This window comes from Lonchura striata, chromosome 4A, assembly GCF_050655825.1.
Source record: "Lonchura striata isolate lonStrDom1 chromosome 4A, ASM5065582v1, whole genome shotgun sequence".
In the NCBI taxonomy this organism is placed as follows: Eukaryota; Metazoa; Chordata; class Aves; order Passeriformes; family Estrildidae; genus Lonchura; species Lonchura striata.
In genome coordinates, this window is record NC_140742.1 from 18,785,285 (window position 1) to 18,807,883 (window position 22,599).

At 55.9% G+C, this 22,599-nt stretch overlaps 4 protein-coding genes across 8 annotated transcripts; 2 read left to right on the top strand and 2 right to left on the bottom strand.

Annotated features, from left to right (window-relative positions):
* Window positions 1–592: 592 nt before the first annotated feature.
* Window positions 593–4,332, bottom strand: RPL36A (ribosomal protein L36a). Its single transcript, XM_021534495.4, has 6 exons — window positions 4,299–4,332; window positions 3,505–3,788; window positions 3,165–3,270; window positions 2,382–2,449; window positions 748–870; window positions 593–661 (listed from the first exon to the last, which is right to left on the bottom strand). Exons 1-6 carry the CDS (start codon window positions 4,330–4,332, stop codon window positions 641–643), a joined length of 636 nt encoding a protein of 211 aa, XP_021390170.4. The 3' UTR covers window positions 593–640.
* A 116-nt stretch (window positions 4,333–4,448) lies between these two features.
* BTK (Bruton tyrosine kinase) lies at window positions 4,449–16,011 on the top strand. 4 transcript variants are annotated; one of them, XM_021534599.4, is made up of 20 exons: window positions 4,455–4,637; window positions 5,571–5,638; window positions 7,497–7,678; window positions 7,842–7,940; window positions 8,167–8,235; window positions 8,765–8,846; window positions 10,288–10,416; window positions 10,523–10,590; window positions 11,076–11,257; window positions 11,556–11,618; window positions 11,881–11,935; window positions 12,266–12,348; window positions 12,458–12,585; window positions 12,713–12,787; window positions 13,432–13,603; window positions 13,874–14,090; window positions 14,343–14,407; window positions 14,859–14,977; window positions 15,084–15,241; window positions 15,358–16,011. In XM_021534599.4, exons 3-20 carry the CDS (start codon window positions 7,538–7,540, stop codon window positions 15,427–15,429), a joined length of 1,977 nt encoding a protein of 658 aa, XP_021390274.1. In that variant the 5' UTR covers window positions 4,455–4,637; window positions 5,571–5,638; window positions 7,497–7,537; the 3' UTR covers window positions 15,430–16,011. The 4 variants fall into 4 exon arrangements, 3 of the variants coding, with proteins under 3 accessions (XP_085426641.1, XP_085426642.1, XP_021390274.1); XR_014952407.1 differs by lacking the exon at window positions 15,358–16,011 and having other exon boundaries at window positions 4,449–4,637; window positions 14,343–14,977; window positions 15,084–15,098; XM_085570515.1 differs by lacking the exons at window positions 15,084–15,241; window positions 15,358–16,011 and having other exon boundaries at window positions 4,449–4,637; window positions 14,343–14,996.
* On the top strand, window positions 15,511–18,927 carry TIMM8A (translocase of inner mitochondrial membrane 8A). 2 transcript variants are annotated; one of them, XR_014952408.1, is made up of 2 exons: window positions 15,511–16,856; window positions 17,086–18,927. XR_014952408.1 is itself a non-coding variant. In XM_021534501.4 (2 exons), the coding sequence occupies exons 1-2, from the start codon at window positions 16,593–16,595 to the stop codon at window positions 17,245–17,247; spliced, it is 285 nt and encodes a 94-aa protein (XP_021390176.1). In that variant the 5' UTR covers window positions 16,568–16,592; the 3' UTR covers window positions 17,248–18,927. The 2 variants fall into 2 exon arrangements, 1 of the variants encoding a protein (XP_021390176.1); XM_021534501.4 differs by having other exon boundaries at window positions 16,568–16,715.
* On the bottom strand, window positions 18,736–22,572 carry LOC110472641 (magnesium transporter NIPA2). Its single transcript, XM_021534499.4, has 5 exons — window positions 22,452–22,572; window positions 22,292–22,348; window positions 21,166–21,256; window positions 20,871–21,031; window positions 18,736–19,947 (listed from the first exon to the last, which is right to left on the bottom strand). Exons 1-5 carry the CDS (start codon window positions 22,555–22,557, stop codon window positions 19,340–19,342), a joined length of 1,023 nt encoding a protein of 340 aa, XP_021390174.3. The 5' UTR covers window positions 22,558–22,572; the 3' UTR covers window positions 18,736–19,339.
* Window positions 22,573–22,599: the final 27 nt, after the last annotated feature.

Consider the following 22,599-nt stretch of genomic DNA (forward strand, 5'->3'; position numbering starts at 1 on the left):
GCAGACTTCCCACTCACAGAAATGTTCCTCTCTAAGGGGAAGCTCTCCTGGAGGCTGTCCCCACAATCTACCACACTCTGCTTGTTCTCCATTTGAAACTTCACTGCTGTGCTTGGCCGTCTTCCTTCAAGGAGAATGCTAAGAGGAGCCAGCAGCAATTGGCACAGGGGAAGGCAGCTGAGGCACCATGTGCCAGGAGCAAGCACAGGCATGGAGCTGTCCCTCACCTCTCTGAGCTGCCACAGCTAATGGCACCTGCCTAATGGTGCAGGTATCAAACCCACTGGCTGCTCCAAGACCTCTGCTCCTCAGGGCAGTACAGCTGTTTGTAAAAAAGGGCCTGCAGCCAAGGGCAGGGGCTGCTCAGGGGAGTTCATGAATGAGCCTGCACTGTGTTCATGCACAGAAGTCACTGGCACCCATTACAAAACACCTCCTGGAAACATAATAAAGAGATCCCAGCTACTGGCAGGGATCTTAAAGCCAGGTTAAAAACTGGTTTGTTAAATGGTTCTGCAAGCAACACCTCCCTGGTAAGTTGATGTACTCACAGCACCCACCCAAGAGAAAACACATTTTAAAAAGCAAGGGATCAATCTAATTACTTTAATACGGTCCATAACGATGAGCAGGATGATGCTCAGAACTGGATCACCTGGCCCTGTAAGAAGCAAGAGACAAGAGTGAGTTTATTCACCACTGAGTATTGCCCCCCCTTTCTCAGCCACTTACAGAATGCAAACTCACCTTTCTCTTCTTGTCTCCTCCCAGCTCAAAGTGCTTGCACCTCTTAATTGCCAGCATTCTCTTGGACCTGCAGTTGGGCTCCACACACTCCAGCCTCAGCACAATCTTCTTGGTGGTCTTGGCCTGGAAGAGCAGAGTGTTTCAATCAACCACACATCCCCAAGCAGACAGATTGTTGTTTTCAGTGTGAGTTTGTTCCCAGCACTCCTAACACTCAGTTTGTTCCTGAAGTGTAGACAGAGACTAAAAACATGGGCTCCCTCCACTGAAAATAAGAAGGTAAGGATCAGTATGGGAGTGGATTGTTATCTTCACAAAAAGGGTGCTGGCAAAAGCATTCAGTGGGGCAGGGTTGGTTCTTGCAGGAATCAGCCAGGCTGGAGAAGTCTGTTCCACTGAACAGAGCAAGAAACTCACTTTTACAGTGTGGGAGCACAGACCAGCAGTGCTCAAGAGAAATCCAGAAGAAAATTGGGCAAAAGAACCACCTGGAAGCAACACGACTGGCAAACTTCTCTGGAAGGAGCAGTGACACAACAGGCTCAGGGCAGACCTGCAGTTACTTAGAAACTGGATGAAACCTAACAAGTGCAGAGGGAAGAATCCAAAGCTGGGAGGCTGCTGTAGCAGCTGGACAGGGCTGTAACCACCAGCTAAAAACCTCAGCCAACCATCCATATAATGCTGACTGGGAAAAAACAAATGAGAATTGCAATATACAGATAGAGAGTGCCAGCAATGCAGCTGCTTGGTGTACCCTGCTTGCAGAAGCATTTTCTCTGAGGTCTCTCCACTTCCTGGCACAAAGTCAACTTGAAAACCTGCTGCCTCATTTCTTTTCTTCTTGCTGGAAGGCTTCCTGTAAACCCTCAGCAGGACACCAGGGCATCCCAGCAAGCCAAGCAGCTCTATGAGCATAATTAAATAATTCACACAAAGTAACAAATCCACCCAATGGGTTTTGCTTCCCTGCTGTAAATACCACACCAAGCAAGCAGACAGCTCCTCTCCCTTTGCCAAGCCCTTCCCCTTGGGCAAGCAGTGAAAGAAGCATTCGTTTCACTGCAAATATCCCACCCAGAAAGAACCCACTCCCCTGCAGCATCAAAGCTGAGAACCCACTCTGCAAACACAGCCCAAGTCACCCTGCAAACGAGGAGCATCTCCATGAGACAGGACAGCAAGGTGATGTACTTGATGGGAGCTTGCAAGGGAGATGGAGAAGGACTTTTTACAAGAGCACAGAGTGACAGGGCAGTGGGAAACAGCTTCACACTGACAGAGATTTAGATTACAGAGTAGGAAGACATTCTTCCCTGCGAGGGTGGGGTGGTCCTTGCACAGGTTTCCCAGAGAAGCTGTGGCTGCCCCATCCCTGGCAGTGTCCAAGGCCAGACTGGATGGACCTTGGAACAGCCTGGGATAGTGGAAGGTGGCCCTGCTCATGGCAAGGGGTCCCTTCCAGCCCAAGCCATTTTATGATGAGGGGACACCTGTACTGCCAGCACAGCACTGCCCTAACACAGCCAGAGCAGAGCCCCAAGGAATCCTCCCTCAGCTGGGCATGTGGGCTGCCAAGGAAGTTCCCTGTTCCTGAGGAGCAACACTGACTCACTAGCTCACTACTCACTCACCTTTTTACGGAAGATAGGCTTTGTCTGGCCCCCATAGCCACTCTGCTTCCGATCGTAACGCCTTTTTCCTGCAGGAAAAACAGCTCTGGTCAGGCAACGCCCCAGGAGATGCTACAAGCACAACTGGCACTTCCTAAATCCCAGCAGAGCCCAGCCTGTCCCTGCACAGCCCAGCAGAACCAACCAGTGCCACAGCTATTGTGCTGCCCCATCCCCACACTGTGCACCCAACAGACACACAAGGTCTACAAATCAACACACTTCATTTATACAGAGTTCTGTGCAGAGAAGGGTGCTGCATGGTAAATTCTCAAAGCCAGCACACAAAGGGCCGAAAATATTTATGCAATTCTGTCCAGGTGGTATTTGTATAATTACTCACGTCACTACTGCTGGAGCTACCACTGGATTAATTTTCTTTCACCTGGACTTGAAGGCCCAGCACATTTCAAACTCCCATCCCATACTCAATAGGCAGGGCTCTCCCTCGGGCTGGCTCTAGTTGAGCTTTCACAGCCAGCTAGGTTTACCCAGAGCGCATTCCCTAATTAGTTATATATTTCCATACGACAAGCATCCAAAACTGCTTCGGGTGGACATGTCTTTAGTCTTTCTCCCTTTGTCTGATTATTTTTTAGTTCTCTTTGTTGTACAGCACATCCTTTAGCTCAAGCTGTTCTCCCCAGCCATACAAACGTTCCCAATCTCTAGCACCGTGCAGGCACAGACACGCGGAGCGCACGCAGCTCCCCGGGCCGCGCCCCGGAGCGAGCCCGCGCTCACCCTGCGCGTAGAGCGAGTCCTTCCCCTTCTTGTACTGCGTGACCTTGTGCGGCTGGTGCTTCCCGCATTTCTTGCAGTAGGTCCGGCGGGTTTTCGGCACGTTCACCTGAAGGAGGAGAGAAGCCGGTCACGGCCGCTGCGCATACGCCACATCCCGCTCCGAAGGCCCCGCTCCTGCCCTTCCCCTTCCCTCGGGCCCTGCGCTGCCATCCGGAGATGGAGAAGCCCCCGCGCCGGCCTGGCCGCCCAGCACGCACCCATCGCAGCGGAGGGAGCCCAGCCCGGTGCCCATCCGGGGCGGATGGCGGCGGATGGAGCCCGGCCCAAGCGCAGCACTCACCATTTTGGCGGCGGCGGCCCGGAGAGGAAGCGCTGGCCGGAAGCGGAAGTGAATGTGAGCTGGCGACCATAGAGAGGCGCGCGCAGCGACCATAGAGAGGCGCGTGCGGCGGGCGCGGGGCAGGGCGCCCCCTGGCGGTGGGGAGAGCAGGCGGCCGCCGTGGGCGGGCTGTGCGGGCCCGGGGCTCGGTGGGGCTGCGGGCCGGGGCTGTGCGGGCTCTGCGGGCTCTGCCGGCTCTGCGGGCTCTGCCGGCTGCAGGCGACGCCCAGGTGTTGGAAACACAACTCATGTGTCAATAGAGATCCTTGTTAAGGTTTCGGGCTTGACATGAATCAGTGATCCCAGACCTGGGTGGAAGTTAACAAGGCATGGAAGGAAGGATTTCCCGCTGATAGTGGGCACAAAGAATGCAGAATTTAGAAGCACAAGAACATTTGGTGGAATTCTCATGACAAGGATGTAACTAGCAAAGCTAACTCAACAACTGTGCTTAATCGGCTCTGAGTGGATAAGAGATTCCAGATGACAACACCAACTCATGGACTACTGACCCAAGAAACCCACTGACCCAAACGAAGAGGGAGACTGAACACGTGGCCTAATTAGCAGAAGTGAGGGAATGATTTAACACTACAAAGTAGAATACTAATGAATGATGTAATCTGTAGCCAAAGAAGATCAATGTTTTCATTTGCTAAAATGTAGAAATAGTGAAAAGTTTTGCTAGTCACTCTGCTGGCTTTGTGAATTTGGCACCAAAAGCTCTTTCCACACAGAACCATAAATAAAAATACCTCGGTTCTGTGTGGGGATCATCCCCATGCACATCGGGTGAAAGAACCCGTTTGGGACAGCACAGGGATGGCCAGCCAGCTCGGCCAACACCTGGCACTGCCCACAGCCCGGGGCACGGCCGCTGGCCTGGTGACCCCGCGGCCACGGCCCAGCTGACTGCAGGAGGAAACACAAATGCTGCCTTTGAGTCAGAAAACTTAAAAAAGGGGAACCGAAAGGGTGGGGTTGGCCGGCCCCGTCCTTCCTCCCTGCGCACCCTGCCGTCCCTGCTCGGCCCTGCTGCCACAGGCACCCTGACCGGAGCTGGCCGGGCTGGCCGGAGCTGCCCGGAGCGCTCGGTGAGTGCGGGAGCCGGGCACGGGCAGCGCTGCCGCCGGGCTCCGGGGCAGCGGCGGGGCCCTGCCGCAGCGGCTGTGGGCTGTGGGGTGGCGGGAGGCTCCGTGTGGCCTGTGCTGCTGGCCTCACACCTCTGCTGGGCTCCCTGGGGCAGGAGAGCCGTGCTGGCGCAGGACACAGGGTGCGGGTGAGGCGGGCAGTGGTCCCTGCCCTGTCCCACAGCCCGAGCAGGTGGCATCTGAGCCCGCCCTCCTGCCGTGGGGCTGTGGCTGCAGCGGGCAGGGAGCTGGGTGCTGGAGCTGGGCGTCACAGCGGTGCCCGGGCTCCCAGGGGTTGGGGTTCTGCCAGTGTCTTTGGCCATTCCTCCCCTGTGCTTCTTGCAGTGGGCCCTGCTGGGGTGCAGCTCTGGGTTTGCTCAGCAGTTTCTCCCATACAGGAGGTTTCCCCCGCTGTCCCTCCTGCCCATCACTTTTGACACCCTCGGGGCTCAACCTGAAACATGAGGGCTGTGATGTTTCCACCCTGTCACCCTCCCCTCTTGTCCCTGCCAGCCCCCCATCAAAGCTTGCTGTGGAAGCGGGACGGCCCCGGGAGCGTGGTGGGACACCGTGCCCGGTGGCGTGAGGCCAGCAGTGTGCGGCAGGCCTGGTGGTGGTCTCAGAGCACACTGGGCGGAGGTGTGAGCATGGCAGGAAGTCACACGAGCTGGCAGGAGGGACACGGGACATGCTTCCACACAGCCACTCGTCACTGCTGTCACAGCACAGCAGTGGTGGCTGCGGGGGCGAGCCCCGTGGGGTGCCCACCCCGCCAAGGACAGGCAGGGACAGGGCGGGTCTGGTGGCAGTGCTGGGGAAAGGGACACTGTGCCGTGATGGGGCACAACAGCCCTCTGAGACACTCGTTGTCCTTTCCCCCCTGGTATTTCCATCCAGAGGATTCAGTGAGGACGTGTCCCGCCTGCCTGGCACTGCTGGCCATGACCCCACTGCTGTGACTCCAGGTAAAGCTCCAGGGACCTGGCACTGTGGTGGGATGGGCTGGAGCCCAGGGCCCCTCTGCTCAGCCCTGTGTCTTTGCTAGGGAGGGCAGCGGGAGCCCTCCTGCTCTTGGGACACAGGATCAGCAGCCACACTTGATAAGTAGGGAAAATGAGGCACAGGGCTACAGGATGGTTCTGGAGTCACTCTGGGCTCATCCACAACCCTGCCAGCAGTCTGGGGGTCAGGGGCCACACCAGCCACCTGTGGGGACCCCAGATCCCTCCTCCTGAGGCCTCAATCGGCACACTGCTGTTTTTTCCGGAAGACTCTGATGACTAATTTATTAAGTGGGGTTTTTTTTGACTACCCAAGCAAGCTGGAAAGGTCTGAGCCGTAAGAGCCACAAGGAGGGAAGAGAGAAGCCTGGGAGAAGGACTCCTGCTTGTCCCCAGCCTGTCTGGGGACTATGGGGCAGGGTCAGTGCTGCAGCAGCAGGGGCTGTGCTGGGAGGGTCTGGGCATTGGGAGGACACCTCTGCTTCTTGTCCTCAAGCTGGGGCTTGCCTGGAGAGAGGCACAGTGTGTGGGACTGGGTCCTGGCATCTTTGTTCCCCACTGTTGTGAGTGAGCAATGCCCATCTCCTGTGTGTGGAGAGTGGATGGAATACTCAACTGGGGAATGGGGGGTTGAACCCCTGTTTCTGGCCCACCTCTGAACCTCCCCCAAGGAGATGGGCTGTGGGGAGCAGGGCAGAAAAGCAGCTTCTCCCGGGTTGCTTTCCAAAGCTGTGCTTATAGGAGGAAAAAAGGGAACAAGGTCAAGGTGAAGGGGAAGCAGGGACTGTAGGTGGTCAGGCAGGAGACAGGGAGCTGAGACACAGCTCCAGGGGATCACAGCTCAGCAGGGGCTCCACACAGCTCACTCATCAGCTCCCCAGACTGCAGGCAGGTGCTGGTCACAGCCCACAGCTCCGGCCATGTGGCTCTGTGGGTGCTGGGCCCACCGGGGGTCACAGTTCCTGGGTACAGCATGAGAGATGGGGTGAGATGCATGGGCTGCTCCAAGAGATGGGCTAGGGCAATTTCCAGCTGCTAAAGACCAGGCAGCTGTGGGATGCAGGGCTCTCATGAGCCCTTTCTTGCACTGCACTTCCCCAGAGAGGCTCAGGGCAGGTTTCCTGATGGCTTGGGAAGGATTTAACCCCTCTGCCTGCTGGCTGGAGGCAGTCCTTCACGCCTGGTCACTGACAAGTGCTGCTCAGAGGGGAGCTGAGCTCCATCCCTGCACTCCTGCAGGCTCCATGGACACACAGGGGAAGGATGACTTTGGGGCTACTCCGTGCTCCTGGCAGCACTGTGGCCTTTCAGTGCCAGGACCTACCCACAGCTTTTTAGGGATTGGTCTCCCGTGACCAGCCCTTGCACACTGCCAAGTCAGCACGTCCCCAGCACGAAGAGGCTGTGGTGGGGCAGGAGGAAACAGCCCACACAGGCTCACATGCACAGAGCTGGAGGGGAGGAGCGCCTGCAGGGTGTCACAGCTGGCTCCACGCTCCTCCCCGGGGCTCCAAGCTTCCCCCGCTTCTCTCTTTCTCCAGCTCTCTGTCCATCTTGCATATCCTGGGGGCCTCTTCAGCAGGAGTAGGAGCCATCCGGGTGGTGGCTTGGTCTGCAGGCTGGTGTGGGAGAGGGGCCAGGAGAGGTCACGTCACAAAGAACCCACACTGACCTGCCCTCACTCCTCTGCGGCTGTTTCCCCCCACTGTGGGGGTCCCAGCACCCCCTGTCTGCCCCTGGGGCAAGGGGGAGAGTGCACCTGAGTGAGGCCGAGCAGGTTTTGGGCTGAGCAAACGCCGTGCCAGCATTGTCTTGCCCACAGCGAGCCGGTGAGCGCAGCACGGCGGAGAGCAGGGGGTTGACATGGCCAGCGTCATCCTGGAGAGCATCTTCTTGAAGCGCTCACAGCAGAAGAAGAAAACATCTCCCCTCAACTTCAAGAAGCGCCTGTTCCTGCTGACAGAGAGCAAGCTGTCCTACTATGAGTATGACTTTGAGCGGGGGGTGAGTCTGCAGCCACAGGGGCTGTGCCATGCCAGTGTCCAGCAGTCACCAGCTGTCCCTTGCCAGCACGCAGCCCAAGGGGTGGCTGGACAGGGAGGGGGTTGGTTTGACTCTCTCCAGGTCTCCGCTTGGTGACCCTTTGAACCAAGAATGTCTCTTGCAGCGCCGGGGCAGTAAGAAGGGCTCTGTGGACGTTGAGAAGATCACCTGTGTGGAGACAGTGGCACCTGAAAACAACCCTCCCCCTGAGCGACAGGCCCCGGTGAGGAGGGTCCCAGGGTCCCTGCATCTGTCCCCTCACTGGAGAAACAGGAAGAGTCTCTGGGGTGGTGGCAATGGGGGACAACCCTGCTTGGCATGAGGGGCTCTGTCCACACCATAGCAAAGGTCCAGCTCGATGCAGAGCAGGGGGATGCCAAAAGCTGTGGACCTGCTCCAGAGGAGATGCCAGCAGCTGAGCACCATCCATCTCTGCCTCTCTCTTCCAGAGGAAAGGGGAGGATTACAACAACATGGAGCAGATCTCAATCATCGAACGGTTCCCCTACCCCTTCCAGGTGAGTTTCCACTGCACCCTCTCTGCTGGTCCACTCTGCCTGGTGGCAGGTCCTGCGGGGAGGGCCCCACAGGGGCCTGGGGTCAAACATGGCATCACTGCCCCTGTGTCAGGTGTCACTCAGCTTCTTGGAGACATTCTGCTGCTGTCCACACTGCATGGGACAGCCAGGCGAGCCTCTTTGAGCCCCGAGCCAGCTCTGTTTAAGATGGAAACCTGCTTCTGAGCTCTGTCCTGCCCCTTTCAGTCCTCTGGCTGATGCTGGAGGGATGCTGGCTGCACACTCAGCCCCCAGCCCAGCTGCCTGCCCTGCTGGCACCCAGTGCACCCCTAGCACACTGAAAGTCAGAGAAGGAAGTGGAAAGTCTCGGGGGAGGGGGCTTATTTTTAACCTCTTTGTCACGGTTCCGCGAGCACCGTGCGGGGCTGGCAGACACCGGCAGGGCTGGCTCGGGGTGGCCACAAGGCTCAGCTCCCCCCTGCCTGCCGTGAGAGCCCTGCCCGTGGTACTGAGGTGTGTGGTCCTGCAGGTGGTCTATGACGAGGGGCCCCTCTACATCTTCTCCCCAACGGAGGAGCTACGCAAGCGCTGGATCCATCAGCTGAAGAGCGGTGAGTGCGGGGGCTCTGCAGCTCCCTTGGGAAGCCAGCATGGGCACAGCTGTGCCTGTGCCTGACCCACAGTGCCAGGCTCCCAGGTTACTTACCTGTCTGGCAACCTGTCTGCTTACCTGTCTGCTAACCTCGCTGGCTCATGGTTACCTGTCCCATGTCTGAAGGAAGAGCGAGCTTCTCCTGCCCGGAGCAAGCAGACACTGTCACCCTCTGCAGCACCACAGCTCCCTTGGCTGAGGCTCCTTGCCTTTTCACAAACCTGCTCCAAAGCAGCTCAAGCAAGCTCAGAAACCATTGAGGGCAAGAGGAAACAGCAGATGTAGCCATACCGCTGGCATGTGAGGGTTGGGTGCCCAGTGCTTTAGGAAACATGGACCACAAGCCTGCTGGGAGCCACAGAGCATCTTCCCCAAACCACCCCGAGCCTTGCTCAGTAATGCTGAGCTAATGCTCAGCTGGCTGGGTGCTCCCTCCTGGAGCTGGGAGTGTGCCAAGGGGCTCCGACCACCCAAAATCTGCTGGAGCCGCCTGTATGTGCCTCCTGGTGCATGTGTGTGTGTCTTTCTGTGGCTTTGTGCTGGCAGAGTGGGATTAGCTGCTTGAGTTGACACTCAAGCAGGGGAAGTTGGCTCGAGCGAGGCGGAAGAGGGGCAGGCTGATAACGGGGAAGTCGGTTATCTCACAAGAGCCCCAGCAGAGCAGCCAGTCCTCTCCCACTTCCCTGCTGAGGGAGGAGGGTTGCTCTGGCAGCTCAAGCCAGTGTAGAATCCATAGGGAAAGGAGAGAAAATGCTGCCTTTTTGCTGTTATTCCACCAGGGAATGGGCTCTCTGCACCCCGTGCAGCTGCTATGGGCCAGCCCCAGGCTGCCAGCAATGTTTAGGCACATCCAGTTGTCCCTCTAGCTTGGGGAGAAGTATGAGCAAGCTGGTCAGCCTGCCTGGCAAGGGAATAGTCTCCCTGCGAGGGAAGTCTCTGAGCGAGCACAGGGTGGTGGCAGTGCCCTCCTCTTCCCATGGAAAAGCCAGGCACAGCACTGGCCTCCCACCCCACTTCTGGGAAAAAAAAGGCTCAAAAGAGCTGTGAACCATGGGCCAGAGCAGCCTGGGGATTATTGGATATTTTAGCTGGCAGGAGGGCCAGGTCCTTCTGTGACTGGCTCCAACCATGCTCATGCCCCTTTGCAGAGCTGCTCAAAAAGCTTAAATCAGATCTGAGAGCCAAGCTTGGCCCTTCCCTGTGGCACAGGGATTGCACAGCCACAGCACTGAAACAAAAGTGGTAAGCTGAGGGAAACCTGGACATCAGGGCTCAGGGGACAGCAGCACAGCTGAGAGGAAATGATTTAATGCAGCTGACCACTTGCACTCAGGGAGCAGAGAGCTCTTGCAGCAGGCTGGGGACACAGCCCTGGGTCACATACATCTTCTCTGCCACAGTGATTCGGTACAACAGCGACCTGGTCCAGAAGTACCACCCCTGCTTCTGGATCGACGGCCAGTACCTGTGCTGCTCCCAGACAGCCAAGAACGCCATGGGCTGCCAGATTCTGGAGAGCAGGAATGGCAGTAAGACACCAGGCACCCTCCCACTGCCTTGTCCCCCTGCCCTGGGGAGCACCGCAGCAGAAAGCCAGGGATCTTTTCTCACCTTAGCCCCTCCTCTGTTCTGAAGGTTTAAAAGTTGGGCGGTCGCATCGCAAGACAAAGAAGCCCCTTCCCCCAACTCCTGAGGAGGACCAGGTAAAGGCCAATGTCAGGGTTTGCTCCAAAGTGTTGGAGAAAAGATGGACCTGGAAAAAGCCAACATGTTCAATGACTGCTCAGAGATGTGCAGGCCAGGACTCTGCTCTGGGGAGGGAGGTCAAGATGGTGACCTAAGGGAGAAGGAGCTTGAAGCCGGGGATGGAGCCCAAAGTCAAATGATCTTAACCCTAAGGTTTCCCAGGGCAGCTGAGAGAGTAAAGCCCTGATGTAGGCTGGAGGAGCCACAGGTTAAGCCAAAAGGTAAAGAGAAAACACTTACCTTTTTGTGGAGATGAGGAAAAATATTTTGATGAAAAGTCCAGGGAGAGGAAATAGGTGTTCTGGTAGAGATACACGTGGGAGCTGAGACAAACACTGCCCTGACCTTGCCTGAGACAACTGCCCTCCCAGGCCTTGGCAGGGTGTCATGTGGTGTGTGTGAGCCTGACCGTGTCCCACGTTCTCCCTCTCCCTGTGGGAAGATGGTGATGAAGCCTCTGCCTCCCGAGCCAGCCCCCAGCACAGCAGGGGAGATGAAGAAGGTGGTGGCCCTCTACAACTACGAGCCGATGAACGCACAGGACCTGCAGCTGCAGAAGGGCGAGGAGTACTTCATCCTGGAGGAGAGCCACCTGCCCTGGTGGAAAGCCCTTGACAAGAACGGGTGAGAGCTCCCACTGCCCATGGCCATGGCTCTGCAGCACTGCCCTGGCCTGGTGCTCAGGCACTGGTGGGCAAACACACCCTTTCAGCACCCGCAGGTGAGGACAGGCTGCCTGCCCACCTGTGGGCTGCCCTGGGGAGGAGGTGGAGGAGGCTGAAGTCAATTGTGGTGTCAGCCATCTCCAAATGGGTTTGCACCAAAGTTTTTGAGCCCATGTCTACTCAGCCTCCTTAGACAGGAATATCCTTTCCTCTTGGCCTGCTCCATCAGAGTGTGACCAGCCCCTTTTCTCCCGCAGGAGGGAAGGATACATCCCCAGCAACTACGTCACTGAAACCAGAAATTCCCTGGAGATTTTTGAGTAAGAGAGGGCACAGGCACCTGGCGAGTTGCACTTGGTTGGAGACATTTTCCATTTGGTCGTTACCCTACTCAGCCCAACAGCCCAGCCTGGCTGGGTCCTTCTCCCTCTTCCACATCCTCTGACAGCCTCCAGCCCCTGGCAGCCATCCCTGCCCTGCTCTCTGCATGCCTGTCCCAGCTGGGCCAGGGTCAGACTGGGCTGGGGACAGAGGTGGCTGTGGAGATCTCCCTGATGGCTGAGTCCTGTGTCCCTGTTCCAGGTGGTACTCAAAGAATATCACTCGGAGCCAAGCAGAGCAACTGCTGAAACAGGAGGTAAGTGTTGCCTCCCGAGGCTGGGTCTGTTCTACACACCAGCCCTCCATGGGCTGTTCTCATGTTGTGTCCAGCACAGACCAACCCTGGCTTTTCTGGGAGAGGAGTGTTGCCCCTACAGCCCCAGGAACCTTCCCTATCCCTGTGTGAGCTCCTCCAGGCAGCCACTTCAGGAGGTGGCTTCCCATGCAGGGACTGGAAGTAGGATTCCTCTTAACTCACTACATCCTTTCCAGCCATGCCGTGATCTTCACTCACTTCAAGTTTTGCCTATTACAGTCACATACAGTCCCCACAAACACCCAGTGCCCTTTCCCCTTTCTGTTTTAGGGTAAGGAAGGGGGCTTCATTGTCCGAGATTCCACCAGCAAGACAGGGAAATACACTGTCTCCGTCTATGCCAAGTCCTCTGTGTAAGTGGCTCCAAGAACAGTTTGTTCCTCCCTCAGAGGGCCCCTCCAGGCACCCCTCACCCTCTGCCTCTCCTACCCACGACACTGACCTCATGTTCTCCCTCTCCAGAGACCCCCAAGGCACGATCCGCCACTATGTGGTCTGCTGCACCCCCCAGAATCAGTATTACCTGGCAGAAAAACACCTGTTCAACAGTATCCCAGAGCTTATCACCTACCACCAGCACAACTCTGCAGGTCAGTGTTCTGGAGACAGAGTGGAGTGACAGTTTGCACTGGCACCAAGGCATCCCCACCTTCCTGCACCGAGGGCAGGAGTTGTGTTCCCTGCTGGGATGTGGCAATCTCTGCTGCTGTGTTTCAGGGCTCATATCCAGACTGAAGTACCCCGTGTCTCAGCACAAGAAAAGTGCTCCTTCCACAGCTGGCCTTGGCTATGGTAAGCCAGACTGGGCTACCTCACAGTTCCCCGGCTAAAGGGTTTGTGTCGTACTACAAAATAACTCATGCACTCATACTAAGATTAAAAGAGCAAAAGGAAGTTACTTTTATTTCTGACTTTGTAATATATAGAATTTTAAATGTGACAGTGGATTGGGAGGATAAAATTGCTACTTCTCCAACCACACTGATCAACTCAGCAGTCTATCAATTTTCTCCTCCCACAAAGAAGAATGTAAAACAATCATTATTTATGAACAGTGCATAGAGAATTCTAGTAGAAATATGTAAACATTAGAAGGCATATAAAACTTTTTAAAGAACTTTAAAACTTCTAAAAGAACAGGGTGACAGGTTTGTTTCTGCTGGCAGCAGCTTTCTCAGGCTGGGATCTTAGCAGTCCCACGGCTCATAGCCTTCCTAGGAACCACTTCCCAACTACCCTCTGGTGACAGTATTGACCAAAAAACTCCACAAGTTACCTTGCTCCCACCCCCTGGAGTTACAGGTCTCAGATTTTATGGATGATTTTTCAGGCAGCAAATGCTTGTGAGTTTTTCTTGGGTTTGCTAGATTGGATGACTGGGAACACCGTGCAGGGAGGTCACCTGTACCCACATTACACTCACACTCTTGTCCTAGGATCATGGGAGATCGACCCCAAGGATCTGACCTTCCTGAAGGAGCTCGGGACAGGGCAGTTTGGCGTGGTGAAGTACGGGAAATGGAGAGGCCAGTACAACGTTGCCATCAAGATGATCAGGGAGGGCTCCATGTCAGAGGATGAGTTTATTGACGAAGCCAAAGTCATGATGTAAGTGGTGAGCACCATGCAGGGCAGTGCTGGATGCTCCTTGCCAGAATGGCTGCTTGCCTGGGAGGTGTGGAGGGACAATTTTAGGCAGTCCCATACTCTGCAAAATGCATCCAAGATCCCACTGATTTTGTGCGAATTCCTTTGTGAGGTTTTCCACTCTCAGCTGGGCCAGAAGCACCTTCCCTTCCCAAACTCTCCTTGTTCACAGGTATTTTCTTTGCTCCCTGGCTTTCTAGATGCTCAGAACTGCATTTGTCCCCAACACAGGAACCTGTCTCACGAGAAGCTGGTGCAGCTCTACGGGGTCTGCACTAAGCAGCGTCCCATCTTCATCATCACCGAGTACATGGCCAACGGCTGCCTCCTGAACTTCCTGAGGGAAACACGGCAGCGCTTCCAGCCTGCCGAGCTGCTGGAGATGTGCAAGGATGTCTGTGAAGCTATGGAGTACCTGGAATCCAAGCAGTTCCTGCACAGAGACCTGGTAGGGCTGTGGCTGCTTTCTTCAGGCAAAATCCCACCCGGGAAGTCACCCGTGCATAGATAGATAGGATGCTTGGAGGCCTCAGCTGGTCACTGCTGAGGCCTTTCTAGCTTGCCCCAGTCCAGGTGAACTTGGAGGACAAAGTGAGGGGAAGTGTTTGGTGGGTGGGGATGAGATGAAATTCACTTGCTGCAGGGGGATGGGAGAGACAAGAGCAGGTAGAAGTAACTGCCTCCACTTCTCCATTCACAGGCGGCACGAAATTGTTTGGTGAATGACCAAGGAATTGTGAAAGTGTCAGATTTTGGTCTTTCCAGGTCTGGTAGATGTGTCTGTGTCACTTTCCTGTCTCAGTACCCCATCTCCTCCTTCCATCAATTCTACACATTAGTCTTTGTCCCCACCACCCTCCAGCTCTGCTTTCCCATCATCTTCCCATTTCATCTGCCTAGCTCAACTTTCTGCCTCTCCATTTCCGCCATCCCTTTCTTACTTTCCCTGGCCCTTTCTCCCCTCTCCCTCTATCTTCTTTCCCTCCCCACAAGTCTCCTGGCTGCAGCTTTCTCTACACATCCCCTTTTTGCTGTGCTTCCATGTCAGCAAATCTCTTCTGCAATCCTGGCTAACACTCACATACTGCTGAAACCCATGCAGAGCTGCAACCTCTGGTCATTCTGGGCTGCCCATTCCTTTTGGGCTTGGTCAGTTGTGTGGAGGAGGGAAATGTGAAGTCCAAGTGAAGCACCCTGATCCATTTTCCTGCTGCAGATACGTGCTAGATGATGAGTACACAAGCTCCATGGGGTCCAAGTTTCCAGTGCGGTGGTCTCCTCCTGAAGTGCTGCTGTACAGCAAGTTCAGCAGCAAGTCTGACGTCTGGTCCTTTGGTAAGGGCACAGCATTGATGATTTGGAGGTTGGGAACTCCTCTGCAAACCACGTGCAGACACGGGTGCTCCAATGCCATGAGCTCTCCCTGCTGTTCCCCCAACAGGCGTTCTGATGTGGGAAGTTTACTCCCTGGGAAAGATGCCTTACGAGAGGTTTAACAACAGCGAGACAACCGAGCACGTCATCCAAGGCCTGCGCCTGTACCGGCCGCAGGCAGCCTCGGAGCGGGTCTATGCCATCATGTACAGCTGCTGGCACGAGGTGAGTGCCTTTCACCCCTGGTGCCACCTCCGGCCACCCTGGGCGAGTGACGGGGCTCCCCGGGGCGTGGCTGGGGCAGACACGGCCTCCAGCCAGGCTTCCTTCTTGCCCCACAGAAGCCTGAGGAGCGCCCCACCTTCACCGTGCTGCTGAGCAGCATCCTGGACATCGCCGATGAGGAGTGCTGACTGCGGGTACTGCCCGCTGACCCTGCCCAGCGCCGCCTCTGCCCAGCGGGACACACATGTGCACCGGGCAGCACGGCTGTCATGGACACGGCACGGCTGTCACGGACACAGCACGGCTGTCACGGACACGGCACAGGCGTGCAGAAACCTGGGGGACCCCCACAGCCGCACCCACCCCACAGCTCCATCACATGCTCAGGGCTTCATCATGTCCTGGAACTGCATCACATGCTCAAAGCTCCATCGCATCCCCAGAACTCCCTCACATCCCTGGAGCTCCATCACCGCCACGGAGCTCTGTCACCACCCCAGAACTCCATCACATCCCTGGAACTGCATCACATCCCCAGAGCTCTCTCACCGCCCCGGAGCCCCATCACCGCCCCAGGGCTCCACCACATCCCTGGAACTTCATCACATACTCAGAGCTCCATCACCACCCCAGAGCTCCATCACATCCCTGGAACTCCACCGCATCCCCAGAGCTCCATCACATCCCTGGAACTCCACCGCATCCCCGGAGCTCCATCGCATCCCCGGAGCTCCCTCACATCCCTGGAGCTCTCTCACATGTTCAGAGCTCCATCGCATCCTCGGAACTCCATCGCATCCCCGGAGCTCCCTCACATCCCTGGAGCTCTCTCACATGTTCAGAGCTCCATCGCATCCTCGGAACTCCATCACATCCCCGGGGCTCCCTCACATCCCTGGAACTCCACCGCATTCCCGGAGCTCCATCGCATCCCCAGGGCTCCCTCACATCCCTGGAGCTCTCTCACATGTTCAGAGCTCCATCGCATCCCCGGAGCTCCCTCACATCCCTGGAGCTCCATCACCGCCACGGAGCTCTATCACCACCCCAGAACTCCATCACATCCCTGGAACTCCATCGCATCCCCGGAGCTCCCTCACATCCCTGGAGCTGTCTCACATGCTCAGAGCTCCCTCGCATCCCCGGGGCTCGCTCGCATCCCGGAGCCCCTCGCCGCCCCGGGCACTCGCTCGGCTGCCGGGCCCGGCTGCGGCCGCTCCGCCCCGCCGGCAGGGGGCGCGCGGCGGGCGGGCGCGCACGCGCGGCGCGGGCGGAAGGGGCGGGCGCGGCACCGGCGGCACGTGAAGGTCGCGGCGCGGCGGCGCCGGGGGGAGCGGGGACCGGGAGCGCCATGGACCCGCCGTCCGCCGCCGGGCTGGGCGGGGCCGACCCCCAGCTCCAGCGCTTCATCGAGGTGGAGACGCAGAAGCAGCGCTTCCAGCAGCTGGTGCACCAGATGACCGAGCTCTGCTGGGTACGGGCGGCGGGCAGGGCCGCCGGCCCCGGTGGCGATGGTGGGGCAAGGCGGGCTGGGAGGCCGCGCAGAGCTTTGTCCCCGGGGGGAGGAGGCTGATGGGGACAAAATGGAGCCGCCGCGGGAGCAGCCCCAGCTCCGGTGAGCAGCGAGCGGGAGGGGGCGGCTCTCGGGGAACGGCGGGGCGGGGAGAGCCACGCGTGGGCAGGGCTGGGATGCGCCCGGGGGGTGGGGATCCCGAGAGGACCGGGACCCCGCGGGGCCGGAGCGTGTCCCGGGGCTGGAGATGCCCAGAGGCACGGCCCCGGTGCGGGGTGGGGAGGGTCGGGCTGCGGTGGCCCCGGGACCGACGGGACCCCGCTGTGTGCAGGAGAAGTGCATGGACAAGCCGGGCCCCAAGCTGGACAGCCGGGCCGAGACGTGCTTTGTGAACTGCGTGGAGCGCTTCATCGACACGAGCCAGTTCATCCTGAACCGGCTGGAGCAGACGCAGAAGTCCAAGTCGGCCTTCTCGGAGAGCCTGTCCGACTGAGCCGGACCCAGCCCCGCCAGGCCAGGCCCTCGCCCATGCCCACTCCTGGTCACGGCTGCCCCACGGAGCCAGGAGCGGCTCGGGGGTTAGGATTTGATTAAGTGCCAGTCTCGGGGAAGTCGCAGCCAGATGAGAGCCCACAACAGACACAAGGATGCTCCAAGTCGGGGTGATGTGCTGCTCCTGGCCCCGCGGGCCAGCGGCCACCTTTGTGCTGGGACCCTGGTGCCATGCAGGGAGCGTTTGGAATGTGCTGAGCAGAGGGTGCTGATGCTCGTTTCACGGATGCTCCCAGCGCTGATGGGACCGGTGAGGCCAGCCCGCGGTCACTGCCCTAAACAGTGCTGCACAAACCAGCCCTCCTGGGCACATCCTCACCTGCCCCGGGCACCATCACTGAGCAGGCTGGGACAGGCACCCGAGTGAGAAGAGCATGTTGGGAACAGTGATCATCCCAGGCAGTGCCACTGCTGGAAAATACTTCCAGGCTTCCATAGGTAAATCGTTCATATGGCCAAGTGACCAAATTTCACACTGCAGCACAACTCTGTCGATGCTGACTTGCTCCATTAACTGCTTTCCCTGGGTATATGTAATAAATATTAACTGGGTCAATTTTTAATATGAGATTCTCCTTTTTTCAGATAGATCACTACTGAGAATGGAAAATCTGGCCTTCTTGTCACTCCTCCTCCTTCCCATTGATCCTATTTATGGCAAAATTAGTAGGAAGGAGGCATAACTATCTTCTGGCTAGAAGGCCTTTTCTGAATTCTGATTTGTTGCTCAATTAATTTGGTCTCATGAATCAAACTTATTTCTGGGAGAGGCTGTGGCTTTTCCTCTTCTTGCCCCAAAGTTTAACAGCTCCTGCTGTCCTGGAGAGTAGTTTCTTTACAGAGACTAAATACAGGGATTAACTAACCAGCTGCTTTATAACCTCATGCACCTTCACCTTTGGAGGTCACTGGCAAGAGGCCTGTGGGTGTGTCTTCTGGACCTCTGCCCCCAGGACACAAAGAGGAGCTTCAAACTAGAAAAACAACCAACCACTGATCAGCTCTTTGGGAAGGCAGCAGCATTTCAGCAGTGCTCATACGCTGCAGGTCTCTGGGAAGCCTGGAGTGACCCTGATAGTGGTCTGGAGCCTGGTAAAGCAGTTCTGCACACAACCCACTGCAGGGGCTGCTGGACAGAGCATGCAAGCTCCCAACATGGGTGGCTTGTAGCCAGCAGCCTTCCTGGGAACAAACTCAGGATGTGTTCAGCAGCTATGCAGATGTAAACCTGTACCACTGAGGACACAGCTGTCTAGTTATCTGTCAGAAACTTACCTCAAGAGCTAAGGACTAGGTTCCCAGAGTAGGTGATTCCCTCTCCTAACTTAAGTTTCTCTGGAGCACTCAAGCATTCTTCCTACCCCTGCAATGCTCCATGCCTTCCAGTGTTCACACAGCCCCTGGTATAAATGTATCACTCACCACTTGGTAACTGAACAGATCAGTTTTTAATAGAGTACAGGAAGCTTCATCAACCTGCACAGCAGACGTTACACAAAGAGGTTGGTCCCTCTGTAAGAGCCACAGCAGCGTGTGGCAGCACCACTGAAGTTTCCCAGTTTGGGCTGTATTCTGTTTTTGGATGTGAATCTGTAAATAAATTCTAGCAGAGTGAGCAAAACCAAGTACTTGACAGAGGAATTTTTGCATTAATACTATCTGAATGTCACCTCTAAAGCCAGACATCCGTCTTCTCTCTGCGCAACCTTAGCACCATGTTAGATCATTCTGTAACTGTTAACTCTGGGTTTAAAAAACACTGTGAGCCTCCCCAGATGTGTGATCTGCCACGGAGTCAGGGTTAGCACTGTGTTAGTGCTGCAGGCCTCTCTGCACAGCCGAGGTCTGAGTCCTGACAAGAGCAGATTAATTCTTTATGTAAAAGAAGAGCAAAGATACACAAGATGCCAGGAACTGGGCAGTTCCCAGCGCTCCTGTCTGTAGCCACAGGAGGCTCCTGCTCTTGTAGCAGCATGTTCAGCCTCAGCAGTGGGAGTAGGAAGCCAGCAGTTCAGATGCTTCCTCACCTGTTTTCACTTCTCCTCTTCCTCCTCCTCCTCCTCCTCCTCTGCACTCTGAGATCCCTTGTCCTCCGAGGGCAGCAGAGGCTGGTGCTGACAGGACTGATGTCTGTCTGCCCTGCCTGGCTGCAGGAAGAGGGGCAGGAGGCTGGGGGTGAAGGGCATGTCCCTGAAGGCGTGCAGGAGGAAGATGCCGGACACGATGGTGAGGAAGCCGCTGATGGAGCCGATGATGTTGTCCAGCACCATGTGCTGCCACTCCTTGAAGAGGATGGCTGAGCACGTCATGACTGCTGTGGTGAACAGCACGTAGTAAATGGGTGTGACCACAGAGGTGTTGAAAATGTCCAGGGCTTTGTTCAGATAGTTGATCTGGATGCTGATGCAGATCACCAGGCACACCAGGAGCACCCAGCCCAGGGGTTCCTGCAGGACTGGCTTCCCAGAGAACAGTTCTTTCAGGGCAATCCCCAGGCCTTTGACGCAGGATACGGACAGCGAGCCAATGGCAGAGCAGACCAAAACATAAACCAGGACATTGCTCTGTCCATAACGGGGTCCAGCCACAAAGATGAGCAGAAGGGAGCTCACCAGGACACATACAGCAAATACAATGAATCCTTGGGGAAATAAGAATTCAAGAACTCCCATCAGAACACAACAGAACCAGTGACAGATATGACTGAACAGCAAGTAGAGATGGAGGACAGGCAAGCAATTGCCCCATCAGCCTTTCTGGCCTCCATCTGAAGGGGACAGGGTTGGAAAGCCTGAGCAAAGCTGCAGAGACAACAACAGCTCATTACAGTGCGATCACAAGTCAGGCTGTTGGAGATACAGACTGCTAGGAGTGCCAGGGGCAGTGCCAGGCTCCACAGCACTAACAGAGCTGGGGGGCTTTTGACCAGTGCAGCAGGAGGCCCAGGAAGGTGACAGAAGGCTTGGGAAGCCGTGGCTGAACTCTGCAGACTAGTGAGATATAAAGGAAAATGCCACACCACAAGAATGCCCTGCCAGTGGTCCCCCTAATGAGCAGCAACATCTACCTGTTACTGTGTTTTTCTCTTCTCCTTATGCTGCCTTCCTCCATCTCTTTTGGCTTATTCTGCCATTTGTGCTATTGCCTACATCAAATCCTTGTGACTTGATTCATCCTTTAACATAAAACACCAGGACTACCTATCTTGGGCGTAAGTCCTTGAGTTCTTCTGCCTGAATTTCCTCCTCTGTCTTTTCTCAGCCACAGCACTACCACCCTTATGTACAGGAATTCCCTCTGCAGTTCCTGGCACTGCCAAAGGCAAATCACTTCTGCTGACAGCTGCACCTCATTTCCCTGCTCCTCACTTTTTGCATCTATACCTCACAGACTAACCAGTAAAAAGCCAGCCCACTCGGTAATTATTAATGATTCCAGTGGGGTGTGCAGAACAAGAAACAGCTCAATTACCATTTAGTTCAGTCCTTTCCAATCTATCCAAGTTGTATGCCACCTTCTACTGTCATTGGCCTGAAGTCAACAGGAATCCTTTTATTTTTGTACCTGGATCTTTCAGCTTCTCTGCCATTGACTCCAGGCTAGAAACCTCTTCTTCCTGTGGAGCATGGATCACCATCACAGTGGATCCCAGGATGCTCAGGATGCAGCCAATCTTCCCGTGAACATTCAGCTGCTCATTCAGGAAGATGGAAGACAGAACTGCACTGAAAAAGAAGAAAAAAAAAGCCTCCAAAACCAATTAGGACAAGAAATGGATACCTGAGGATAGAGAGCAGAGCAACTGCTTTCATCACTAGGGGCTGGTAGGTGAAGTGAGGCTGTTTCTGAGGCTGCTTACCTAACAAGGACACTCAGAGCACCCAGAGGAGTTACCAGTGTTGCAGGGGCAAAGGCATAGGCAGCGAAATTTGCAGCTTCTCCAACTCCCACTGCAAGAGAAACTCCTGTGAGCATCAAAGTGGGAGCAATTCACCAAATACAAGTTTGACTGTAGTGAGAAAAGCCTCAGCTTCCTCCTGAGCATGCCGTTTCTCTGAGATATGTTGCTAACCAGGGAAGAACAGGACCAGCACGAACAAGCAGAAGGCCCACACAGATTCCCTTGGGAAGAGAAAGCTCAATGTTATGCACAGTGATCCTTAGACACATGTGCCTCTACAGTGAGCAGCAACCACAGGAAAGTATTTCTTCCACAATTTCCACAAAGCTGAAAGGCGTCTGTCCTTTTCCTGGAACAGCTTTTACAGCTTTTTAAAGGGTAAATCAGTTACAGTTGGTTTTTAACATTGAAAAGTGTAAAGCTGCTGAAGTTGCCCTACACGGTGCTGGATGTGCCATTATCACTACATCCTCAGGGCAGGCCACTTCAGAAGCACTTAACCCAAACCAGCTAAACCAGCTCCTCAGCTCCTGCTTAGCAGAGAAACTTGGTAAGAGACTTTAGAATAGTTTCATTACAGTGAGATCAACATCATAATCAGAAACTTGGATAAAACTCAAGCAGTCGAACAAAAATGGTAGTAACAAAACATGAAAGTGACTGGAAATAACCACAACCACACTTTTAAAAGGGAAGGCTCTGGAGTGACCTAATTGTGGCCCTCCAGTATGCAAAGGGAGCCTACAAGAAAGAGGGAGAGAGACTTTTTACAGGGGCATGTAGTGACAGGACGAGGGGGAATAGGTTGAAACTGAGCAAGAGTACGTTTAGTTAGATACCAGAAGAAATTGTTCCCTGTGAAATTGGTGAGGCCCCGGCACAGGGTGCCCAGAAAGATGTGGCTGCTCCATCCTGGGAAGTGTTCAAAGCCAGGTTAGACGCTGGAGCTTGGAGCAACCCGGGACAGTGAGTGTTCCTATGGGAGGGGGTTGGAACGAGCTGATCTTTAATGTGCCCACCAACCCAACCCATTCCGTGACCGCATGGGGAGTGTGCCTCAGCACAGTCTGAGCGCGGTACTTACTGCACAGCAGCCCTGCCCACCACAGCCACTCTCGCAGGTACGCGTGCCCTCCTTGCCCTGAGCGCGGGGGAAACAAAGCAGAAACCTCGGATGAAGCCAGAGCAAAGTCTCGCCAGGGCCCCGGGGCGTGCAGCGGGACAGCGCCCGGGAGCGGCCGTACCTGCCCTGGCGCGGCCGCGCAGCCGGAGCAGCCCCTTCTTCTTCAGGACGAAGCTGGCACCGATGAAGGCGCTGGAGGCCAGGGCCAGCCCCAGCCCCGCGCCCATGGCCGCGGCTCCGGCGGAAGGGGCGGCGCGCCGGGCGCGGCT